The sequence below is a fragment of the Lontra canadensis genome, unplaced genomic scaffold (assembly GCF_010015895.1).
Source record: "Lontra canadensis isolate GAN:19392208 unplaced genomic scaffold, GSC_riverotter_1.0 scaffold12, whole genome shotgun sequence".
Lineage (NCBI taxonomy): Eukaryota > Metazoa > Chordata > Mammalia > Carnivora > Mustelidae > Lontra > Lontra canadensis.
In genome coordinates this window covers 17871939-17895253 of record NW_022631006.1, presented here as the reverse complement: position 1 = coordinate 17895253, position 23315 = coordinate 17871939, and the positions used below count along the sequence as shown (strand labels likewise).

Here is a 23315-nt window from a genome sequence, read left to right as displayed (position 1 = left end):
TGAAGTTTCCAAACCCAGTAGGTTCCTTTGGTGCGCTGCCGTGCCACTCCTCCCAGGGGAAGAAGGGGCGTCTCCCTGGATCTGCCACTCACGGGGTCCCTACTCGAAGAGCAGTGGCCAGACTGTGCCTCAGATCACAGTTTATGGCAACCCTGAGATGAAAGCCCACTCCTTGGCTCCGCCTTTACAGCCAGCTTCCCTGCTCCAACCCTTGGGTGCTCTGCCACCCTCAGGCACCCCTGGTCTTTCCCGAGGGTCCTGAGACCACAGTGTTCCAGCAAGGGTTCCCACCCCCCCACTTAGCCACTGGAGCTACGTCCCCCCACAGAGCAAGTTCTAATTTTGGGCTCCGCTGCTCTATTACATGCTGGGAGCCAGCTGGTGGAGGCTCCCTCCTCCACCCCTGCAGTCTACCTTCCTGAATATCGCCTCGGAATCACTTCTTGGCATGTCCTACCTACCAGAAAGTGGTCGCTTTTTTGTTCAGAGAATTGCTGCTATTCTTTTCTTTGATCTCCTGTTGAGTTTGTAGGTTTTCAGAATGGTTTGATAATTATCTAGCTGAATTCTTGGGACCGGATGAAAGTTAGGTGTCCTGCTCTTCTGTGGTCTTGCTTCTCCTTCTCCGCCCTCCCCAAGAGTTGTCCTAAAGTCCTGTATAGTCAACCCTTTCCCCTCCAACTCCCAGTCTTTCGCAACCTCTGATTTTCGTGCCTCACAAGCATTCAGAAATGTGTTTTTAGCTTTATTGCTGTGTAGTGATGTCTCACTGTGGTTTTAATTTGCATTTCTCTGATAACTAAAGATGTTCACCATTTGCTATTGTGTTTATTTACCATCTGTAGTGTTTCTTCTTTGATGAAATGCCTATACAAATCTTTTGCTCATGTTTATTCATTTGTTTTATTACTAAGTTGTGAAAATTGTTTATAGATTCTGGATATAAGTCTTTTGTCAGACATGTGTTTTGAAATATTTTTCTCCCAGTCTGTGATTTGTCTTTTCATTTGCTTAACAGTATCTTTCAAGGAAGTGCTTTACTTTTATGAATTTTTACTTTCTTATGTTCACACTACATAAATATATTATCTCTTCAAGAATTATATTTTAAAACTATCTTTAAAGATAAAAAAGAAAAAAGTGAGAGTGGTTAACAGCCTAAGAGCACATTTTACTAAAATAAATACCTAAATATTTAAGTGAAAATGAAAAAGAAAAAATAAATTGGACCTTGAAAAACTGAAAGAGGAGTGCCTGGGTGGCTCAGTCGGTTGAACATCCAGCTCTTGATTTTGGCTCAGGTCGTGATCTCAGGGTTGTAAAATTAAGCCTCAAGTTGGGCTCCATGATCAGTGGGAGAGTCTCTCTCCCACTCCCTCTGCCCCACCCCACCCATGCTCGGTTTCTTTCTTGCTCGCTCAAATAAATAAATATTTAAAATGAAAACTGAAAGAATTACAACAGGAAGAAGAAAAAGCACTTTAAGTAAAAAGAACACTGTGTACAATGCAAAATGGTAGGAAAGTACTGTGTGTGTGCTAGGGAAAGTGATAAGGCTGGAGCAAATGGTGAGAGGAAATAATGGAAAAGGAGGTTGGAATCAGGTTAAGTAAGGATGGCCTTGAATGTCATATTAAGGTGTTTCATTTATAACATGCAGCGAAATGGAATTCATCAAAAAATTTTAAGTAGGGCCTTTCATTCCGCGAGGTTGTGGAGCTCTGTGGGCATTGTTCAGAGAAACTACATCACGTTTACTGAATTGTCAGAATTCTGAAGCAAATTACAAGTGGTGAATAAACAATTTGGAGAAGGACTTGGGAGAGTATGTAACAGGAATGAATTTTCTCAACTCTGTAATGGCATCTAATTCAGCTGTGGAAATTGACAGTGAGAGTGATAGCTCTTCTTCTGGTAGCAGCTTATTTAAAACTCAGTGTGTCCCTTACTCACCTAAAAGGGTGCAAAGAAACCATACTAGAAAGTTTGTTCATTCACCTAAAGTTGCTCAAGCAAGGGATTCATCTAGTGACTCATCTTTCGAACCAAGACCATTGACTTTAAAAGCTATTTTTGAGAGATTCAAAAAAAGAAAACGTAAAAAGAAGAAATACAAACCAACAGGAAGACCAAGAGGAAGACCAACAGGGAGAAAAAACAGTAGACGTTCCCAAATAAATAAGAAACAAGTTCAAGACAAAGGATCTGGGTTCCCATTTTTAGAATCTGAGAATGTAAGAAAACCATTACCTTGGAGAAAGATTTTAACCTTTGAGCAAGCAATGGCAAGAGGATTTTTCAACTACCTTGAAAAACTGAAGTATGAATACTACCTCAAGGAATCCTTGAAACAAATGAATGTTGGTGAAGATTTAGAAAAAGAAGATTTTGACAGTCGTAGATACAAATACTTGGATGATGATGGAGCTCTCTCGCCTATTGAAGAGTCCGAAACAGAGGATGGGTCTGCAACAAATCTCGAACAAAATGACGAATGTGATATCAAATTGGTGGACCATAATGATTTCATTATAAGTTCTCAAGTACCAAAGATGAAGAATGTGTATTTAGAACAGGAGGGATGTACTGAAGAAGCTGCTTTGTCTAAAAAGAGAGCATCAAAGTCTAAAAACATTGGACAGAGGATAGAATTGTCTGAAAAGAGCTAGGAATATGAATGTTAAAGTAAATAGAAGAGAGAAAACAGCTTTTCATAGAAAGTAAAGATGATAAATACAAATACATATGTTGGTGTAGTGATAAAAGAGAACCTGCTTAAGGAGAGAAGAAAATCTGAACAAGTTAGTGAAACTCCTAAAGAATTACTAGAAAAAATATTTTAAAACACAGTGAAATTATCACAGAAAATTGAGGCTTGCATAGCAGAAATAATCACTTGAGAAATCATAAACAGAAGATCCATTTTGCCTATACTTGTTCATTTCAGGGTAAGCACTTCCAGGTGTTCGTTGTGCATTCAAATCAAGGAAGTACAGAGATTGTAATCCTGAAACAGTAATCACTAATGATGGACAACCAACCATCCATTCCTCAAGAGTACCCGAAACCATTTTGATGGCTATTTCATTCAAAAAAGTGACCTTTAGCTTCAAATGTGTAGTACTGTAATAACTTACTAGTTATCTAGACTCTTTCAACTACCAATTTTCATCACTACTGTATATTGCTGATTGTGCCACTAAATGTCTACTATATTTTATGATCTCACTTTTGCTGTTTTTGTTTAGTTTGTGAACAAAGACTTAGACAAAGTGCAAAAAATAAATCCTCTTTTGCAACCCAGGGGAAAAAAAATTTTTTTAAGTAGGAAAGGGACATGAGTGAGAAAGTGCTTGAGATGCTTACTCTTCTGGAGGTAAAAAGAAGAGACTGGAAGGAGGACTTAGGGAAACCAAGGAGGAAACTCTTAATAATCCCAATGAGAAGCCTCAAGACTACTACAAAGACAGAGCTGTGTGAATATGAAGGAGAAGATGAATGTCAGAGATAAAATGAGCTCCGAGGAGACTAAATCTACCAGGAGCAGGGAGAGACTGTAAGCATGAACCCAGGCCTATTGCTAACCAAAGGTAGGGATTCTGGAAAGGGACAGGAAGCATAGAGAACTATGTAATATAGCCCCCAGTAGAAGTAAGAAAATAGTTGAAGTTGTGGAATGGTAATAGAGAAAAATACTCTTTTTAAATTAACATAAAATGTATTATTTGTTTTAGGGGTACAGGTCTGTGAATCATCAGTCTTACACAATTCACAGCTCTCACCATAGCACATACCCTCCCCAATTTCTATCACCCAGCTACCCCATCCCTCCCACGTCCCTCCACTCCAGCAACCCTCAGTTTGTTTTCTGAGATTAAGAGTCTCTTATGGTTTTTCTCCCTCTATGGTTTCTTCTTATTTCATTTTTCCCTCCCTTCCCTTATGATCCTCTCTTGTTTCTCAAATTACACATATCAGTAAGATCATATAATTGTCTTTTTCTGATTGACTTATTTCACTTAGCATAATACCCTCTAGTATATCCACATCCTTGCAAATGGCAAGATTTTTTGATGGCTGCATAATATTCCAGTGTTTGTGCACACACGTGCATGCACACATACACATGTATATGTGTATGTATGTATGTATGTACACACCATATAACCACATGGATAAAGAAGATGTGATATACACATATATATTTATATATATATAAATTTACATCTTTAATTTTTTAATTTTTTATTTTTTTAAGATTTTATTTATTTATTTGACAGAGATCACAAGTAGGCAGAAAGGCAGGCAGAGAGAGAGGAGGAAGCAGGCTCCCTGCTGAGCAGAGAGCCCAACGTGGGGCTCGATCCCAGGACCCTGGGATCATGACCTGAACTAAAGGCAGAGGCTTTAACCCACTGAGCCACCCAGGCCCCCCCCCAAAATTTACATCTTTAAAATCAATTTTTAAAATTATGTTATGTTTTGAGAGAGTTTCTTTGTGGTGATGAAATAGTTTGGTAGCTTGATTGTGGTGTAGGGTGTACGAATCTACACATGGGAAAAAGTTTCATATACTCCCCTCCCTCAGGAGAAATTACATATAAAAATATAGTAAAAGCTGACTCGGGCCTGCACTTGAGTTAGTAATAGTAAACCAGTATCTATCTCCTAGCTTTAACAATATACTATGGTTATGTAAGATACTATCACTGGAGGAAACTAGATGGAAGCCACATGATAACTGTACTATTTTCCAAGAGCTCCCTGAATCTGCTTTATGCTCCAAAACAAGTACTGTCAGGTTGACAGAAGACAGACTGATTCGTGCAAAATTCAGAATGGAGGTTACATCTAGAGCTGCAGTGACCAATATAATAGCAACCTAAATCTAAATGAAATTTAAAACAGTCCCTCATTTGCTCTGGTCGCATTTCAAGTGCTCAATAGCCCATGTAGCTAGTGGCTACCATATGAGTAGGGGTACAGAACATTTCTTTCTTTTTTTTTAGATTTTATTTATTTATTTAACACAGAGAGAGGGATCACAAGTAGGCAGAGAGGCAGGCAGAGAGAGAGGGGAAAGCAGGCTCCCTGCTGAGCAGAGAGCCCGATGCAGGGCTTGATCCCAGGATCCTGAGATCATGACCTGAGCCGAAGGCAGAGGCTTAACCCACTGAGCCTCCCAGGTGCCCAGACATTTCTATCCTTACAGTAACTTCAATTAGACAGTGCTGCTTGAGGAAGAAGAGGGAATGAAATAATAGTGGTAATGAGCTATTTCTTAACCTAGATAGAGGCCACAGATGTTTTACAGTCTTCCTTAAAATTTTTATATGTGTTTTTTACACTCTTCTGGAATACATAATACAGCAATACAAAATAAAAATATTGATTTTTGCAGATAACATGATGGCACACCTAGACAATTCAAGTGACTCAATTAAGTTTCTTACAAGGAATAAATAAACAAAATTGTACAATATGAAACAAATCTACAAAGGCAACTTTGATTTTATATTAATGGAGCAATATGAAAAAAGGATTTCAATCATAATCATGATCTGAAAAAATTTAAAATTAATTTTACCTGAGATTTAAGAGATTTAAAGAAAATTATGAAAATCCTACTGAAATTCTAGAAGGTGATATATAAAAAAAGGGAAAGATCATTCCTTACACAGTCTGAACTATGTTCAACCACAATAACATTCTCTCAACTCTCTTCTATCACTCTTCCATAGTGCTAACCTGATCCTTACCCAGGTTAAACCCAACTCTCACACTAATGTGCACTTCTAAATAAACAGTTTAAGGTGTTTAGAGAAAAACAAACTGTACTGACAATCTCACCTTATATTACCATAATACTCAAATGAGTTTTCAGCCCAGGTCAGCAATTTATTTTCTGAATCTAGTTCACCTCTCCCTCTCCATGGTAACTATTTCGCTTGTCCTCTTCCATCTTCAACCTCCAGCACCATTCTGCACTCTCAGCAAAAGGCCTTACCTTCTCTAAGAGAATAAAAGCCATGAGAGAACTTCAACTTTCCACTACCAAATCTAAATGCTTACCTATATCTTTGTCCATTTACTCGGCCTTTTCTCAGTTACAATGGAAGGAGTGTTCTTGCTCTTAGAGAACAAGCTAACCTCATCATTTGTGCTCAGGTTCCTTTCCTTGGCTATGCAAGAATGTGGCTCCTAGAATTTTTCCTTCTCTGTCTACATTATCACTTTTTTCACATCTCCTGGAGTATTACCATCAGTACACAAGCATGCTGCAATAACTGCCATTAAAAAAAAAAATGAGGGCACCTGGGTAGCTCAGTGGGTTAAGCCTCTGCATTTGGCTCAGATCATCTCAGGGTCCTGGGATCAAGGCCCACATTGGGCTCTCTGCTCAGCAGAGAGCCTGCTTTACCCTTTCTCTCTGCCTGATTCTCTGCCTACTTGTGATCTCTCTCTCTCTCTGTCAAATAAATAAATAAATAATCTTTTAAAAAATAAATAAATAAATGAGAAGGAAGGAATAAATTAAGGAAGGATTTTATTACTTCCCTTTCAACTACATCCCTGTTTTACCAGTCTTCTTCTTCTTTTTTTTTTTTTTTAAGATTTTATTCACTTATTTGACAAAGAGAGATCACAAGTAGGCAGAGAGGCAGACAGAGGGGATGGGGGAGTCAGGCCCCCCACTGAGCAGAGAGCCCAATGTGGGGCCCAATCCCGGGACCCCGGGACCATGACCTGAGCCAAAGGCAGGCCGAACCCACTGAGCCACCCAGGCGCCCCTACCAGTCTTTAAAATAAAACATCTCTCAGTTGGTTAATCATCCAACTGTTAATTTCGGCTCAGGTCATGATCTCAAGGTCATAGGACTATGCCTTTTGTTGGGCTCTGTGCTCAGCATGGAGTCTGCTTGTCCTTCTTCCCTCTGTTCCTTCCCCCTCAGACACTCTTTCTCTAAAATAAATAAATAAAATCTAAAATAAAATAAAAACAGCTTTCAGGGCACGCTGGGTGGCGCAGTCCATTCAGCATCTGTTCAAATACTTTTCTTTCTTGTTTCACCAGTACTTGTCTCTCTGCCTTCAGATTTTCTCAGTGTCAAGTAGTCAAAGCTCATCTACTTGGGACCCCCAAAACCAGGTACTCTTGCACCCCTGTGCCCTGGCTACCCCCCACCCCCAATCAAATTATTCTTAAATTTCTATTATTTCCAGTCCTGATTTCTCTTTTGAGCTACATATTACTGTATCAAATCACCTTCTTGTTGTATTTCCATCTGGAATCTAAGAAGCATCTCAAACTTAACTTCTAGAAAATAGAACCTCATTTTTCCCTTATCAAATCCACTGTTCATCCTTCTTCCCCATCATGGTTAGAGGCATGACCATTAGTTCAGAACAAAAATTTAAAAGTCAATCCTGACTCTTCTTTTTTCTTGACATCTGATATTAACAAATCCAAAAGGAAGCATCATTAAGTCTATCTTTAAAATATATCCTAAATTTGACCATTTCTCACCACCTTCATTAGAGCTCCCTAATGCCCTAGATCTCAGTCACTATCAATGACCATTGGACTAACAAATTTAGCCTTCTCACTTGTAACTTTCTGATTCCACTCTTGCTCTTGCTCTCAATAGTCTCTTCTTCACAGCCAGAGTGACTTTAAAAAAACAACACATGTTCTAAAACTTGAAAAACTGTTACTTAGAACAGAAACGGGATTCCAGAAATATATTCAAATATAACAAACTACAAAGAACCTAAGTTCTTTTCTGCAAGACTACTAATTTACAGAAGAATACTGATAAAACTGAAGATAGGCTCCTTACAATTTCTAGGCACTGAAATTCTCCTAAGGCTATGGTCTTAAATATAATCTACTTCTGTATATAATCCCATTATATAATTAGCTTATTGACAGATCATGTACCAGATTATACAACAACCCCGCTCAAAATTTTCCAAAGGCTTCCTATCATATTTAGAATAAATCTCTTTGCAAAATTGTATACAACCTAGGCCCAACCAACCTCTTACACCTTATCTCTTGCCACTGAACTCCTCATCATGTTATGCTGTGTTGTGCTATACCCACGGTGGCCTCCCTGCTTTTTCTCAAACACACCAAACTTACTATACCTTTAGGGCCTTTGAATTTGCTATTCCCTTTGCCTGGAACACTCTCTTTCAAGATATTCACATGGCCCACTCTCACACTTAATTCAACTCTCAACTCAATACCTCCTCAGAGAAGTCTTTTTTAACTATTACTTCTAAAACAGTCTCCTTTTTTTCTTCCTTGGTACTAACATAGTCTCTTATTCTCAGTGCCCATCACTCTCTCTGTCAATACACTGTTTTGCGTTTATTCATAGCATATACCACTACCTAAAATTATGTGTTTATTTGTTTTTTAATCTGTCTTTTCCAAAAAAATATAACTTCCATAAGAGCCTCATTTTGGTCTGCTTGTTCACCACTATAGTCCTAGCACCTAGATCCATGCCTCACACAGATTATGTGCTCATCAAATATATGTTATGTGTGAGAATAAACAATAACCCGTAACAGTCTAAAAATTCAAAAAGAATGGTATCTGGAAAAGAAATGGGATTCCGGAAATATATTCAAATCTAGCAAGCTATATAGAACCTAAATTCTTTACCTGCTTTGCTATGTATTAGTACAAGATTTTCACTAGAATCAAAAAGATTATCTTGCAATTTTTAAGGCACCTAAATTCTCATGTGCCTATATTCTAAATACAATTTACATTTACATATATAACTCCATTATTATATATTTAGCTCATTCAAAATCAGTATTTTAGCTTTTGTGCAACTTAATTTGCTAGGAAATGAAAATCACAATCAGTACCAAGTTAAAACAAAACTAAAGGTAAAAAGGAGACAGACGAACTGAACTGTAGGCTATGACAATATAAGGAGTTCTACTGACCTGATCCTCAGTAAAATTGGTGAAAATTATCTTAAAAAACTAAAGCTCCTGGAAATGGTCCTTAGGGTAAATAACAAATAAAGAAACACCTATTCAAGAAAAGTGAAAATTCTATGATACTTGAACCAAAACCATTCCCTCCCTCCTCTCTTCCAGAGCAGAGAACGTGGCTCTACTCCAGACTTTCACCACCATGGACACAGGACTCCCTTATTTCGCAGTTCTGAGCTGGAGGGCTTTCTTCCCATAGAAGCAGGACTTCAGCATTTCTTAGGTTCTTCCAGATCTCTACCTTGGGTGTATGTTGACAATCCTGGGAGCCCAAGAGCCCTTCCCGTGGCTCAGGAGACAGTGCTTCCCTGACAGGACAGACAAACTGAGAGATCTCCACTTACTGCCCTGTCTCAGCTCCTAAAGAGTAAAGATGTCATTCAGAAGCTACCGCAGTTCTCCGCCCAACTTTAGAGCCTTGGCTCAGAGATTTCGCCTGGGTGCAAGAGAAAGGCCATTAAAAAAGACCACCTGTTAATCTCTTCCCACAGGAGTTTATCTTGTTTGCAACAGTGACATTTAAACTTAAAACATTTCTCAAAAATAGGGAAGGTTATGGTATAGGGAGTTGGGAGGAGATTTGCTTACAGATCTAATGAAGATAAAGCCTGGACTACAGGCTGGCCAGGTAAGAGAGAACCAGGGGAATAAGACTTCTAGAAGGCCTCTTGAGGTCAGAAATATCCAAACTCTAACCTTAGAAATTAGATTAGATTAGTTTGTCATGCCCCTGCCCGGAATTTATACCCCAGGGCACTATTGTAAACAACAAAGCAATCAGCCAGCAATTAGTGGAGCTGAAAACCTGGGTGTAGTCAGGGAAGAGTGTAGAAGAGAGCTCCACCAGTACAGGAGTCATTCCAGGGTGACTACAGGCAGACTGCCCCAGGAGCAACAATAGAGACTTAATATTCTGTGTTGGGGTAAGGGAGGGAAGGGTCACAGGGGGAACAGCCTTCACAGAAACAAATCCAGTTCAGCCTCTAAACAAATAAACAAGCAAATAACAGTAACAAAGCACTGGAAAGGAGAACCGGTATCTAAAACAGCTATATTATCTAAAATGTCCAGTCTCCAACAAAAAAATTATAAGGAATCAAAGAAACAGGAAAGTATGACCCATACATTTGGGGGTGGGAGAAGCAACAGAAACCGCCTGTGACAGTGACTAGATGTCAGATTTAAGAGGAAAGATTTCAAACTAGCCATTATAAGTATGTTTACAGAACAAAAGGAGAGCTTGATTAAAGACATAAGGAAAGCATGACGACAACATCATGTCAAATAGAGAGTATCAATAAAGAAAAAAAATGTTCATTCTCAAATAGAGAATATCAACAATGAGAAAAAATATTTCCAAATGGAAATTCTGGATATGAAATGTACAAAACGGAAATAGAATTGTAGGATATAGAAAGAACCTCAGACTGCAAAAAAGATCCTTGAGCCTAAAGGGCCAATGTGTGTTCTTCTCCAAATCCATTCTTCCAACTCTGTGTCTGATGTCCTTTTTTTTTTTTTCCTTTTTAAAGATTGTATTTATTTATTCGACTGAGAGAAAGTGAGAAAGCACAAGTAGGGGGAGTAGCAGACAGAAAGGGAGAAGCAGGCTCCCCGTTGAGCAGGTAAGCCTGATGCAGGGCTGGATCTCAAGATCCTGGGATCATGACCTGAAACAAAGTCGGATGCTTAACCAAGCCACCCAGCTGCCCCTAACGTACTTTTTTTTTTAAAGCCACAACTTTCAATAATAAAATTAACTCTATCCACTAATTTAATCATAAAATCTATATGCTACTTCTTGGATGACATCCATTCTATACATAATTCATATTTCTTTTTTAACAAAGTGATATTATAAATAACAGGTTAATTCTCAAATTTAATAATAATATGAAAAATCTTACTGGTCTGACGTCACCACAGGAATTGGTAAATTGTCGAGCCAAGCCAAAATCAAGCATGTAACATTTCCTACATGTACTAGGAAAGCGACCCATGGCGAAGTTCGACTAGAAAAGCAAAGAAGGAAAATATACATATTCTTATAATACTAAATCCTTACATATATCCTTCCTATATTTTAATTCTTCTATTTAAACTCTATATAATACATATGTCTCAAACACACTATTCTAATCCATGATATTTACTGGATATTAATACATAATCTTGTTGTGTATTCTATTAATGCCTAGGAGCAGGTAACTTTGAGGAACAAAGAATTAAGTGATGGTACAAAGTTACCTACAACAACACTGACTTAAGTGGAACTCTATGTTCCTTGAAATTCTGGTCTAAGTCAACACTTTAAAGACAGCCCAATTCTTCCTTTTTAAAATGGGAGGAACTAGGAGTGAGCAAAATTGAATACACAGCTAAAAATTTAAATGAATTTCTTATAAGCATCATAAAGCTGAATTTCACTAAGCATAAAAATTAAAATTCAATTTAAGGAAGCATTTCAAAACAGACTTCATGAAATATACTTTGCATTCTTCCCTTAAAAAATAAATGTAATGTTAAATGAGCACAAATTTGCAAAGATGGTATGTAAAAAGAGAATTTATAAAGGAAAAAGCAAAACTGCTACAAAATTTTTAGCTTTTATTTTAAAATAATGTTCTACTTAGGGAGTTTTCAGATGAAAATGGAAAGTCTTCAGTCACCATGCTTCTAAAGTAGTGACATTTAGTTTGGCATAGAATTGAGAGCAAGAGAAATCTATATTACATTAAGCCTGACTCTACTAATGTTAATTTTAGTTGGCATTTTCATGTAAACTATTTAATTTTAGAAATCATGTAGCAGCAGATGGATGTAATTTTCAACTGCACTAACCAACACATGATATATTTATAGTAAATATAGTATATCAGAAATGGATCATTTCCCCTTGTGAGCAATTAAAAAACAAAGAAGGAAAAATAAATGCATATTTCAGTTATGGAAATGACAATTTCTAAGAAAAAACAGAATAGAAAAAATACTATATATTGCCACTGTAGCACTCAGAAGAAAAAATAAGGTCTTTCATAATTGATGGTTCTTTATAAGTACAATTTGTCACTTGAGAAATAGTTCAGAGAACCCAATGAATATAAAAGCCACATATGTATATATTTTTACACAGTATCAGGAAAAAGAAATCTAAAGAATGACTTCCAATTTAGGTGTAAGGCTAAGTAACTAGGAATGTTAACACACATAATAATAATAGTCAAGCATTATTAATTTTTACTTTGGCTGCGAGCAACATTTTCATTGTATGAAAAAAGCTCCTGAATGTTAAATTGTAGTTTGTAATTAGAATTTTTTTTAAAAATTAAGAGGCAAGTTACATTTTGCTTCTAATTACAGAATTAAAATATTACCTTGTATTTAATAATAGAAATAAAATACAGAAAGCTGCATTCATAATTTATTGTGTCCCTTCATTAGATTAAGAGTACAAAGCAAACTCATTCTGTGCTCTGACTTGAAAAGGCCTCTTACCGGTTTGATGTCTCGGTGCAAGAATCCCACAGAATGGATGCTCTCAATAGACTCGAGAATCTGTCTACCCAACCGAAGAGTAGTGCTAATGGTGAATGTGCCCCGGGACTGGCTACGGCGTAGATCTGCCAGATTCCGACCCTGTGTAAACCAAATAAACACTTTCACATATGGTACTATGTTATAAAAGAAGAGCGGGAAGTTATTCATTTACCATTAAAAATGTTTTGACAGGGGAACCTGGGTAACTCAGTTGGTTGAACATCCAAGTCTTGGTTTCCGCTCAGGTCATGGTCTTGGGGTTGTGGGATGGAGCCCTGAGCAGCGTGGGACCCACACTCAGCGGAGCCTCTGCTTGGGATTCTTTCTCTCCCTCTACCCCTCCCTCCTGACTCATCCTCTCTCAAATATATAAATCTTTAAAAAAAAGTTTTGACAGAAAATACAAGGATTTTACCCAAATTGTGACCCTCTCATTCAAGAGAAGAGATTCCACTAAGGTAATACATGAATGTTTCAAAGAAATTTAAGAATAACCAGAAGTTTTTGAACTTATTATGTTTTTGAGTCATCATGTTTCCGTCTTTCATGCCATAACAAAATACAGTCTTGATTATTTGAAAATATAGAAAACATATGTACCCAGAGCAATAATTCCAAATATAAAATAAGTGATAATCTACAATAATGAGTTTTACAAGCCCACGAGTAGCTAATAACTTACGAGCATTCCAACCATTTTTTTCTCAAAAATCAGTATTTTGATTTCCAAAAATATACCTAAGAAATACTGGAACTTCATTTGTAAACAACTTCCACCATTATAAAAGCTTCTGAAGGAAAATCAATTAATTTGATTTATGATAGTAGTAATGATTCTAAAATTTCAAATCAGTTATTTTTTAATTTCTTTAAAAATTTAATTAATTAATTTATTTATTTGTCAGCGAGAAAGAAAGAGCACACAAGCAAGGGGAGCAGGCAGAGGGAGAAGCAGGCTCCCCCATGAGCAAGGAACCCGATCTAGGACTTGATTCCAGGACCCCAGGATCATGACCTGAGCCGAAGGTAGATGCTTATTCAACGAGCTACCCAGGCGTCCCTAAAATTTCACATCTTTTAAAATGTAAACTAAGGTATCAATTAACAAAATCCAAAAAGATAAAATATAAGGCTAGAAGGAGTATGGGGAAAAGTTATTAACATGGTAATTAAAATTAAAAACTTCACAGTATAAATTAAAGTAATTATTATTTGTTACAAAGAAAAACTGAAAACAATCTACATATCTATCAATAAATGAAAGGTTAAATAAATTATGGTACACTCATCTTACTGACTGGTACACAGCCACCGGGAAGGGGGGGGGATTCTTATTCATAACATAGAATGAATATTATTGAATGAAAAAAAAATGGATTTTTCCCTAAGTAATTCTATAAATTTAACATGATCCCAATAAAAATACAAGTGGATTTTACTACTAAAAATGTGAAGTGAACCTAAAAGAAAATAATATAATGAACCCTCATATAACTACTCATCACCAAGAATTAACAATTATCAATTCATAGCCAATCTTGTTTCACCTGTTTGTTACCTACTCCCCCACACCCTTGCCATGCACACCCTTTTCCTTCCCACACATATATACGCTGGATTATTTTCATGTAAATCCCAGTATCATTTCATCTACATATATTTAAAAGTGTGTAATAGCAAAGAGATAAAAATAAATTGTCAGCAACCCTACTGTCACAAATTTGAACTAGAAATATCTACTTTCTCTTTTAAAAAATGTGTATCCTGAACCCATCCACTTGAAATGAATTTAAAACAATGTTCAACCCAATTACGAGAGATACCCATAGCCTCTAGAGTTTGTGGTCTCTAAATACCATTTCCCACGAAGAGGAATCAGAGCTTACTGGAGAAATGGCTGATTCTAGCTCTGAAGCATGAAACAGACAGAATGAGCTTGGAACATGATATTGGACGAGAAAGTAAGGATGCTATCAAAACTGCTACAGTCTGGTCTTACCAAAATGAATCAGAATCCAACTTGAAAGAAGCCCTATTGGTCAAAGATAGAGCAATTTGAACATTAAAAACAACTGCAATAATTGAGAAATATAAAAGATGTGAAATCCATGAACTCATATTTTTTTAAAAAGAGCTCATCAGTCCTCTTTGGAAAATATTAGGGAACCAACTTGTTATTTTGAGAACTAGTAAATGGAAGAAAAGAAATACAAATCCTGCCCTTCCTATATAAAAATTTATCTCAGGTAACCTAATAGTTGAAGGAGTGCTTTTTTGAAGAAGAATTCCAGCTATTAATTAAGGAAAACTGATAGAATTAGAATCATACACCTGCAACCCCACTGAAGTAATGGATCTAGGCAATGATTACTAATCGGTTGATAAAACCTAGAAGAAAAACTACTGGGAGCTTTAAAAAGGATGCATCAGGCTGACTGTCCCTGAATCTCAAGGATCAATCCTAAGAATATTAAAAAGAGACAACCCAGGGGCGCCTGGGTGGCTCAGTTGGTTAAGCCGCTGCCTTCAGCTCAGGTCATGATCCCAGGGTCCTGGGATCAAGTCCTGCATTGGGCTCCTTGCTCAGTGGGGAGCCTGCTTCTCTCTCTGCCTCTGCCTGCCGTTCTGCCTACTTGTGCTCTCCCTCTCTCTCTCTCTGACAAATAAATAAATAAAATATTAAAAAAAAAAAGAGAGAGAGAGACAACCCAGACATTGCCTAGGGATGGCATGCAAGAGGAAGCATACCACTCACCTCTGAAGTACTCTGGCTAATTAAACAAAGATCTAATCACTAGTTTACAGAAAATACAGGGGATAGAACAACATGTTAAATAAGGAGGGAGATAATCAGCAAACTCCAGAATATGTGAACTTCATGACAAGCGACATCATTTTTGTCGATGACAATATCAACAACAACAAAAAAACTGTAAAAAAAAGAAATAGAGGGAACCTATAAAGAAGGTTTAAGAATTATATCCACCAAATGCAATATGTGGAACCCTCTGTGAAACCAGATTTAAGTAATCCAAATATAAAAAAAAATAAAATAAAAGATATACAATAAGGAAATCTGAAAATTATCTTGATATTTAATGCTATTATTAAGGAATTACTGTGTACTGTGATTAAGAGGAGAAAAAGAGTCTCTGACTCCTAGGAATACATATTCATGTATTTCCAGATAAAATATGCTTCCATTTTGCTTTGAAATAATTTGGGGAGGGAGAGGAGAGGAAGAATAAAGCAAGAACAAGATGGACCATGTACTGATAACTACTGAAGCCGGGTGATGAGTACAAGGGTGTTCATTATACTATTTTATTTTTGTGTATGTTTAATTTTTTTCACAATAAGAAAAAGTTTTAAATATAAGGCAGTTCTGATATTAGGAAATCCAGATCTACATCTGTATGATTATAAGATTCAAAAATTTTTTTGCCCCCCTCAGGTGATAACGCTTTTTCACAAAATATCACCCTTTGGCTATATGAAAGCTGCTCATGTAAAGCCTCAATGATGAAAGGAAATTTCACGAGACTCTTCCCAGATGTTGCAGGTAGAAATGAGAAAAGAAGCATAAATTCTCAAACACATAAGATTTCAAGACCCAGATTTTAAGAGCCTCCCAGTTGCCCCAGTCCTTAAAATTTTTAAGGCAGATATTCTACAACTGAATCACCAAGAGGAAAAGAGTATTAAAGAATAATAAATTTAGGGGGCACCTGGGTGGCTCACTCAGTGGAGCATACAACTCTTGATTCTGGCTCAGGTCATGATCTCAGGATCATGAGATCGAGCCTGCATCAAGCTCTGTCCTGAGCATGGACCTACTTAAGATTCTCTTTCAACCTCTCCTTCTGCCCCTCCTGCCCTCCATACCCAAAAGAATTTAGGATTTTTAGAAGAAATTAAAAGTGGCAGTGAGAAGCTGACTACATAAATTTTATCACAATATACAAGGGGAAACATAGTAGTTATCTTCAATATGTCATGTAAGACAGAATACCCTCTAACAATTATATTAGCTTTACTCTAAATCAAGTCAATCATAACTGTACAGATGCATGGCTAATGGTGGATAATTTTCTTATGAACAGGAAAAAATACAGCATGAAAGTCAATTGGAAAGGTTCTTGGATAAATCCAGAGGAGCCTGCCAAAGGCCACAAAGGCCATCGTTATCTGATCTACACTGGTCTCCTTAGTTTTCCGAAACTTTTTCTGAATTTCTTTCCTCTGCTGCCCCAACCCAACTCCACTCTCCATCTAGGAAACAGAACTATGTTAATGAATGAAAAAAGAAAAAGGAATGCATTTCTCCTATGTATCAAGTAATGCTTAAATTTTCAAGCAGTCAAAGTTGGTTCTTGAGCACATAAATTAAAAACTAGAGGTAACAAGAGGTAACAAAGAGAGGAAGGGAGAGGGACCGGGTAAGATTCCTGTCCAACAATCCATGTTGGGATTGAAAAACTGCAATGATGATAATCAATGGATAGTTGACAAGAACAACCCTTCCAGAGGGAAAAATGAAACAAGACGAAACCAGAGAGGGAGACAAAGAATAAGAGACTCTTAACCTGAGAGGAAACAAACTGAGGGTTGCTGGAGGGGAGGGGGTTGGAAGGGATGGGGTGGCTGGGTGATGGACATTGCAGAGGGCTATGTGCTATGGTGAGTGTGGTGAATTGTGTAAGACTGAGGATTCATAGACCTGTACCCTTGAAACAAATAATATATGTTAATTTAAAAAATAGCAAAAAAAAAAAAAAAAAAAAAGAACAACCCTTCCATCTTTGGGAAAATCTATGTCAAATCTGTTTAAATGAAATTCCATCTGCATAATAAAAAACATTCTGAGATGATACCAAGAATTCTATTTTATTCATACCTACTGAAATTAGGTACTTTGATCAAAACTGAAATATTTTAAGATACATTTCCAAGTAACCTACCTGCAACTGCATGACCACATAGTTGAATCGATCATTCCTCCCACAGCCAATAAATCTACAAACGTGGTCTTTCCCTGGATAAAAGAAAGAAAGAAAGACAGAAAACAGTGGAAAAGGTTATGCTATGGTTTCTCTTCTAAATAATTAATAATTTGCTATTCTGTATAGTATTTTATAATTGAATATAAAGGACCTGTCTTATGAACCTTAAAAATAGGAAATCTGGGGGCGCCTGGGTGGCTCAGTGGATTAAGCCGCTGCCTTTGGTTCAGGTCATGATCTCAGAGTCCTGGGATCGAGCCCCACATCGGGCTCTCTGCCCAGCAGGGAGTCTGCTTCCTCCTCTCTCTCTCTGCCTGCCTCTCTGCCTACTTGTGATCTCTCTCTCTGTCAAATAAATAAATAAAATCTTTAAAAAAAAAAAAATAGGAAATCTGTATTATTCAAATTTTCTATCCACCTCCCCCTGGACCCTACATTGCTCTGTGTGTAGTCAAACACATGTTTATTGAATGAATAAATAAATGAATGAGGAAATAAATGAATGATTAATTTATTTATGAAGTAAAGAATTAAAAGGTCATTTCAGGTCAACTTGCCCGGATATTATACGTATGAAAACAGAGAAGAGCAATAAATAAGAACTCTGTTAGGAATATAAATCCTGGAGGATACAAATATTATATTTATGATATAAACTTATTGTATAAATATAAATCCTGAAATATATATATAAACATAATATAAATTTATAAGTATAAATCCTGAATTTCAGATATGGTCTGCCATTCACCAATATATGACTTCAGTCCCTTAATCACTTAATCTTTCTGGGCCTCAATGATTTGGATTAGTTCAGTGGTTTTCAACCTGGGTTTTACCTATGAAATCCCAGGAGGTGCTGACTAGGGTGCAGAGGAAAGCAGAGGTGGAACAGGTAGAAATCCAGAGTCTGCCTTGATTCAACAAAAGCAAACAAAGATCCTAGAAAAGGATTAAGACTGGTGGGCTCCAGGGCAAGAAGAGGGCATTTTGTCTGGAGCATAGTGAATGAAGAGAGAACAGCATGAGGAGATGCTGGAGAAGCAAGAGACATAAGGCCCTGAAAGGTCTTAGACTCTATAACAAGGAAAGTGAGCCACATGGAGAAGTCAGTTTTTCTCAGCCCCAGCTACGTATCGAAATCATCTTGGAAAACTCTGTAAATTCCTGCACTCTTTAGTGATTCAGAATTGGTGGGGAAAAATACAGGTTGGAGCCTTTCAAAAGTTCTCTAAGTGATCCAAAAGCAGATGGGCCATGGATGGATATATGATCTATTGGATCTATTGCTGGGTAAAGAGAAGCATCTACAAGACTTTAAGATGAGGAAAAACACACTTAAAACATTGTACTTTAGAACACTGCTATGGTGGCAATGACAGACCACACAGAGGTCAACTCTAAAGGCAGAAAGGTCACTCTGGGAACACTTACAATATCCCAAGAGAGAATAGGGCTTAAATGATAAATAGTATAGGAGAGATGGAAAAAATAAGATAAATATGAAAGATACCAAAGACAGTTTCTGACTAGAAACTGGTACAATTAAATGGTAAGTTTTAGCAAAATAAGAGAATATATAGTAGGTGGTATAGGCTGTAAGGGATATTAGAATGTCGAGTTTAAGGACAACCTGGTGAATTTAGCAGACAATTGTAATTTTAAGCTTGCTGCTGAGCAAAAAGCTGAGCTGCAGAAATACACTGGGGAACCATAAGTTCATGGAAGATAGATAGAACTACACACACAGATGGAAAACTACCAAGTTGGAAGAATATAAAGAATGAGAAGAAAATTAACCTAAGAACTGAATTTTAGAAAATGAAACATTTAGAGCATGGGAAAAAATAAAAGAATGCATGAAGGGAACCAAGTAATAGCCAGAAAGGTATGAGGAAACTATGAGAAAGAGGTATTATAGACATACAATGAGAAGAAGCATTTTGGCTAATGGCAAATGCTATAGAAAGGCTGAGAAGTGCTGGTTAATATAAAAATTAGGAAGTCACTAGTGAGTAGAAAGGGCGACAGCCAGTCTTCAATGGAATAAAGTATGAATCAACCACGAGGCAGTGAGGGTAATCTTTGAAGAAGTTTGCCTGTAAAGTGATCAAGTCATATGCCAAGAGCTGGAAGGGCAAGATTTAGTGAATGAATGAGAAATACATCTCAAAATTAAAACAAAAACAAAAACAAAAACTTTCTACTGACGGACTTAAAATACAAATACAATCCAGACTTAGTTTAGTTAATAATTCAACTTCTTTTACACTATTCGCTCTTTCTCTGTGGTTTTGCTGGAAAGGGTTGGAACTCACAAAAAATATGTTCAATGGGAGCAATAATTCCCAATGTGTACAATGCATGTGCATCACTTTACATGTATTTTACAAATATTTGCAAAACTGTGCCTGTCATCTAGTAAACTGCAGTAAGAATGAAAGGATGAAATGACGGCCAATTAGCAACTTACTCTTTCCCTCAGCTTCAAAGGAACAATTTAAAAATCTTTTATGAAGTATTTTATTCTTATTATCCATTAAAAATTCCACCTTCCTAGGATATAACATTTAAATGATGGATGTCTATTACAAAGACATTTCAACCATCTAAAAACAAAAGGCCATACTGTATTTAATGTTTCTCAGAATGTTCTTTCAAAAATATCTTTATGGTACATAACACCAAAATACTATTTATCTCTTGATAGTGAAAACATCCTACTTATATATTAAAAAAAAATCAAATAAACTGTAGATCCTTGACTGATAAACAAAATACAAAGTCAGTAGCAAACTCTTTAAGATTCACCAACACATCTTCATTGATATAGGTTAGAGCTTAATGAGTTCTTAACTCATACTTTTTAGCATAGTGTACTACTGTTCTTATATTTTAGATACATGCAATTAGTGAAAATCCTTGGTTCAATAATATGTACAAATTTTTAGAAGCATGAAGAAACTACAATTTAACTGGAACAGTAATTCTTCACCACCACTTAGAGTTTTAAAAATAACTATTGTAATAACTAGTACAAACTGAGATATCACTCCATGAGTACAGGGACCATATCTATCTTGCTCTGGTGACTAGCACAGCATCTGTCAATTAGTGAAATGCCCAATTAGTATCTGTGAATAAACAAATTAATATAAATAATGATAGCTAGTAAAACATACATAATATGCAAGCATATTGTACCAGGCATTATATTAAGTGCTTTACATGCATTTAATCTTCACACCTTAAGTATTATTATTTTCCCCATTTTTCAGATGTGAAGAATTCAGCAAAATAATCTCTAAAAATGAAGGGAGCAGGGTAAGTTATACTTGAAGAGAGTGTTAATAATTCAAAATCATTGCTGTGGAGAAAGAGAAACACAAAGGGAAAGAGAATCAGCTTGCTAAACCCAGAATATATCAGGAAAGACCTAATAAACTGTCATTAGTTAAGAGTCCTGAGGATAATCCAGATACCAGAACTACAGCAATCTTTATGATAAGTCAGGCAGTCTCCTAGGTCAAATCTAGTTGGTAAGCAAACAAACAAAAAAAAAACAAGACAGTCCCACACTATGCACTGCTAGGCGTGATTATGATTCCACGTTCACAAAAATAGTTATTCAACTTCATGCACAATAAGATTAGAGGAGAGGTCCAGAAATATTACAGAAACCACTCAAAGTCCCTAGATAAACCATTTTATAAAGTTTTAAGAACTCCCAGTATAAAAGACATGTAAATAGTCTTTTTTTAGAAGATTTTATTTTAGGACACCTGGGTGGCTCAGTCCATTAAGTGCCTGCCTTCACCTCAGGTCATGATCCCAGGGTCCTGGGATGGAGTCCTGCAACAGGTTCCCTGCTCAGCCCGGGAGTCTGCTTCTCCCTCTCTGTCTGCCCCTCCCTCACATTCATGTACACGTGCTCTCTGTCTCTCTCACTCTCAAATAAATGAATAAAATCTTTAAAAATAAATAAATAAAAGATTTTATTTTTAAGTAATCTCTCCATCCAACTCTGAGATCAAGATTTGCACAATCTACCAACTGAGCTAACCAAGTGCCCCCATGACATCTAAATAATCTTAATGTCACTCTAGGACAGGAGTGATGTCAAACCCACACCAATCCTCATTTTATTCCTACTTAATAACCTCCCATACATTTTCATTAAAGGCACCAGAATATGATAGATATATAAATTTAATTTCAGCATCATTAGACTATACTGTCTTTGCTTGTCTGACCCCTAGACTGTAAGTACTCCTAGGGTAGGGGCTCTAGTACCCAGCTCTGCACAGGGTACACACTAACTAAACAATGAATAAGTTTTTTACAATACCTTTATTGGAACATTATTAATGTACCACTAAATTCACCCATTTAAAGTGTAATTCAATTGTTTTTAGTATATTCACAGTTGTACAACCACCACCATAATCAACATTAGAACATTTTCAACAGCCCTACCCCACCCCACCAAAAAACCCATACTTATTAGTTGTCACTTTCACTTCCCCCTGCAACTCCCCCAACCCCATGAGAGTCAGTCTCACTAACTTACTTTCTATCTCTACAGACCTGACTATTCTGGACATTTCACATAAATGGAATCATACAATAAGTAGTTTTTGTGACTGGTTTCTTGTACCTAGCATAATGTGTTCAAAACTCATCCGTGTCGTAGCACGTATCAATATTTCACTTCTTTTCATTGTCAATAATATCCATTATGTAGCTATGCTTAATCTTATATAGTTATTAATATGTTTAATCTTAAGCAGTCCATAGGAACTGCTGGACTGTTGTCCAAAAAAGCTGCACACTTTATATTCCTACCAGTAACATATGAGGCTTCTAACTTCTCCACATCCTCACCAACTCTTGTTATTATCTGTATTTCTTTTTACTGCAGTCATCCTAGTGAGAGTGAACTGACATCTCAGTATAGTTTTGATTTACATTTCCATAATCACTAATAATGTTGAGCATCTTTTCATGTGCTTACTGGCAATCTGTATATCTTCTCTGGAGAAATGGCTATTCAGATCCTTTGCTGATTTTTAAATTGGGTTTTATGTCTCTTTATTACTGAGTTTATGAGTTCTTTATATATTCTAAATACAGTCCCTATCAGATGCATGATTTGAAAATATTTTCTCCTATTCTGTGGGTTGTCTGTTCACCTTTTTAAAAATTTTTTTTAATTTATTTAACAGAGAGAGAGAGCACAAGGAGGGGTAGCAGCAGGTAGAAGGAGAAGCAGGCTCTCCGCCTAGCAGCGAGCCCAATACAGATTCAATCCCAGGACCCTGGGATCTTGACCTGAGCCAAAGGCAGTTGCCTAACAATTGAGCCATCCAGGTGCTGTGTCTGTTCACCTTCTTGATGGTGATCTTTGAAGCACAAAAGTTTTTAAATGTGATGAAGTCCAATTAATCTTTTTTTTTCAGTTTTAGCAACATATCTAAGAACTCATTGCCTAATCCAAGGTCACAAAGATTTATACATATGTTTTCTTTTAAGAGTTTTATGTTTAAGTCTTTGATCCACTGTGGAGAAATTTTTTAAAGATTTTATTTTTGTTTTTGAGGTGTTTTCCCTCTATTCTTTTTTTTTTAATTTTTATTTCTTTTCAGCATAACAGTATTCATTGTTTTTGCACCACACCCAGTGCTCCATGCAATCCGTGCCCTCCCTAATACCCACCACCTGGTTCCCCCAACCTCCCACCCCCCCCGCCCCTTC

The 23315-nt window shown here is 36.7% G+C and overlaps 2 protein-coding genes and 1 non-coding gene across 6 annotated transcripts in view; 2 read left to right on the top strand and 1 right to left on the bottom strand.

The window, feature by feature from the left end:
• Window positions 1–23315, bottom strand: part of TTBK2 (tau tubulin kinase 2) — a 164533-nt gene that overhangs the window by 59825 nt on the left and 81393 nt on the right. For all 4 annotated transcript variants that reach the window (XM_032856709.1, XM_032856708.1, XM_032856710.1 and 1 more), the window contains 3 exons: window positions 17520–17593; window positions 12517–12657; window positions 10929–11033 (listed from right to left, as the gene is read on the bottom strand). In XM_032856709.1, the coding sequence (XP_032712600.1) occupies window positions 10929–11033; window positions 12517–12657; window positions 17520–17593 (320 nt within the window). The remainder of the gene's footprint in view (window positions 1–10928; window positions 11034–12516; window positions 12658–17519; window positions 17594–23315) is intronic.
• On the top strand, window positions 1712–3304 carry LOC116867207 (TATA box-binding protein-associated factor RNA polymerase I subunit D-like). Its single transcript, XM_032856712.1, has one exon. The coding sequence runs from the start codon at window positions 1839–1841 to the stop codon at window positions 2667–2669; it is 831 nt and encodes a 276-aa protein (XP_032712603.1). The 5' UTR covers window positions 1712–1838; the 3' UTR covers window positions 2670–3304.
• On the top strand, window positions 3225–3340 carry LOC116867592. Its single transcript, XR_004382636.1, has one exon. It is a non-coding gene; the product is annotated as a small nucleolar RNA SNORA40 (small nucleolar RNA).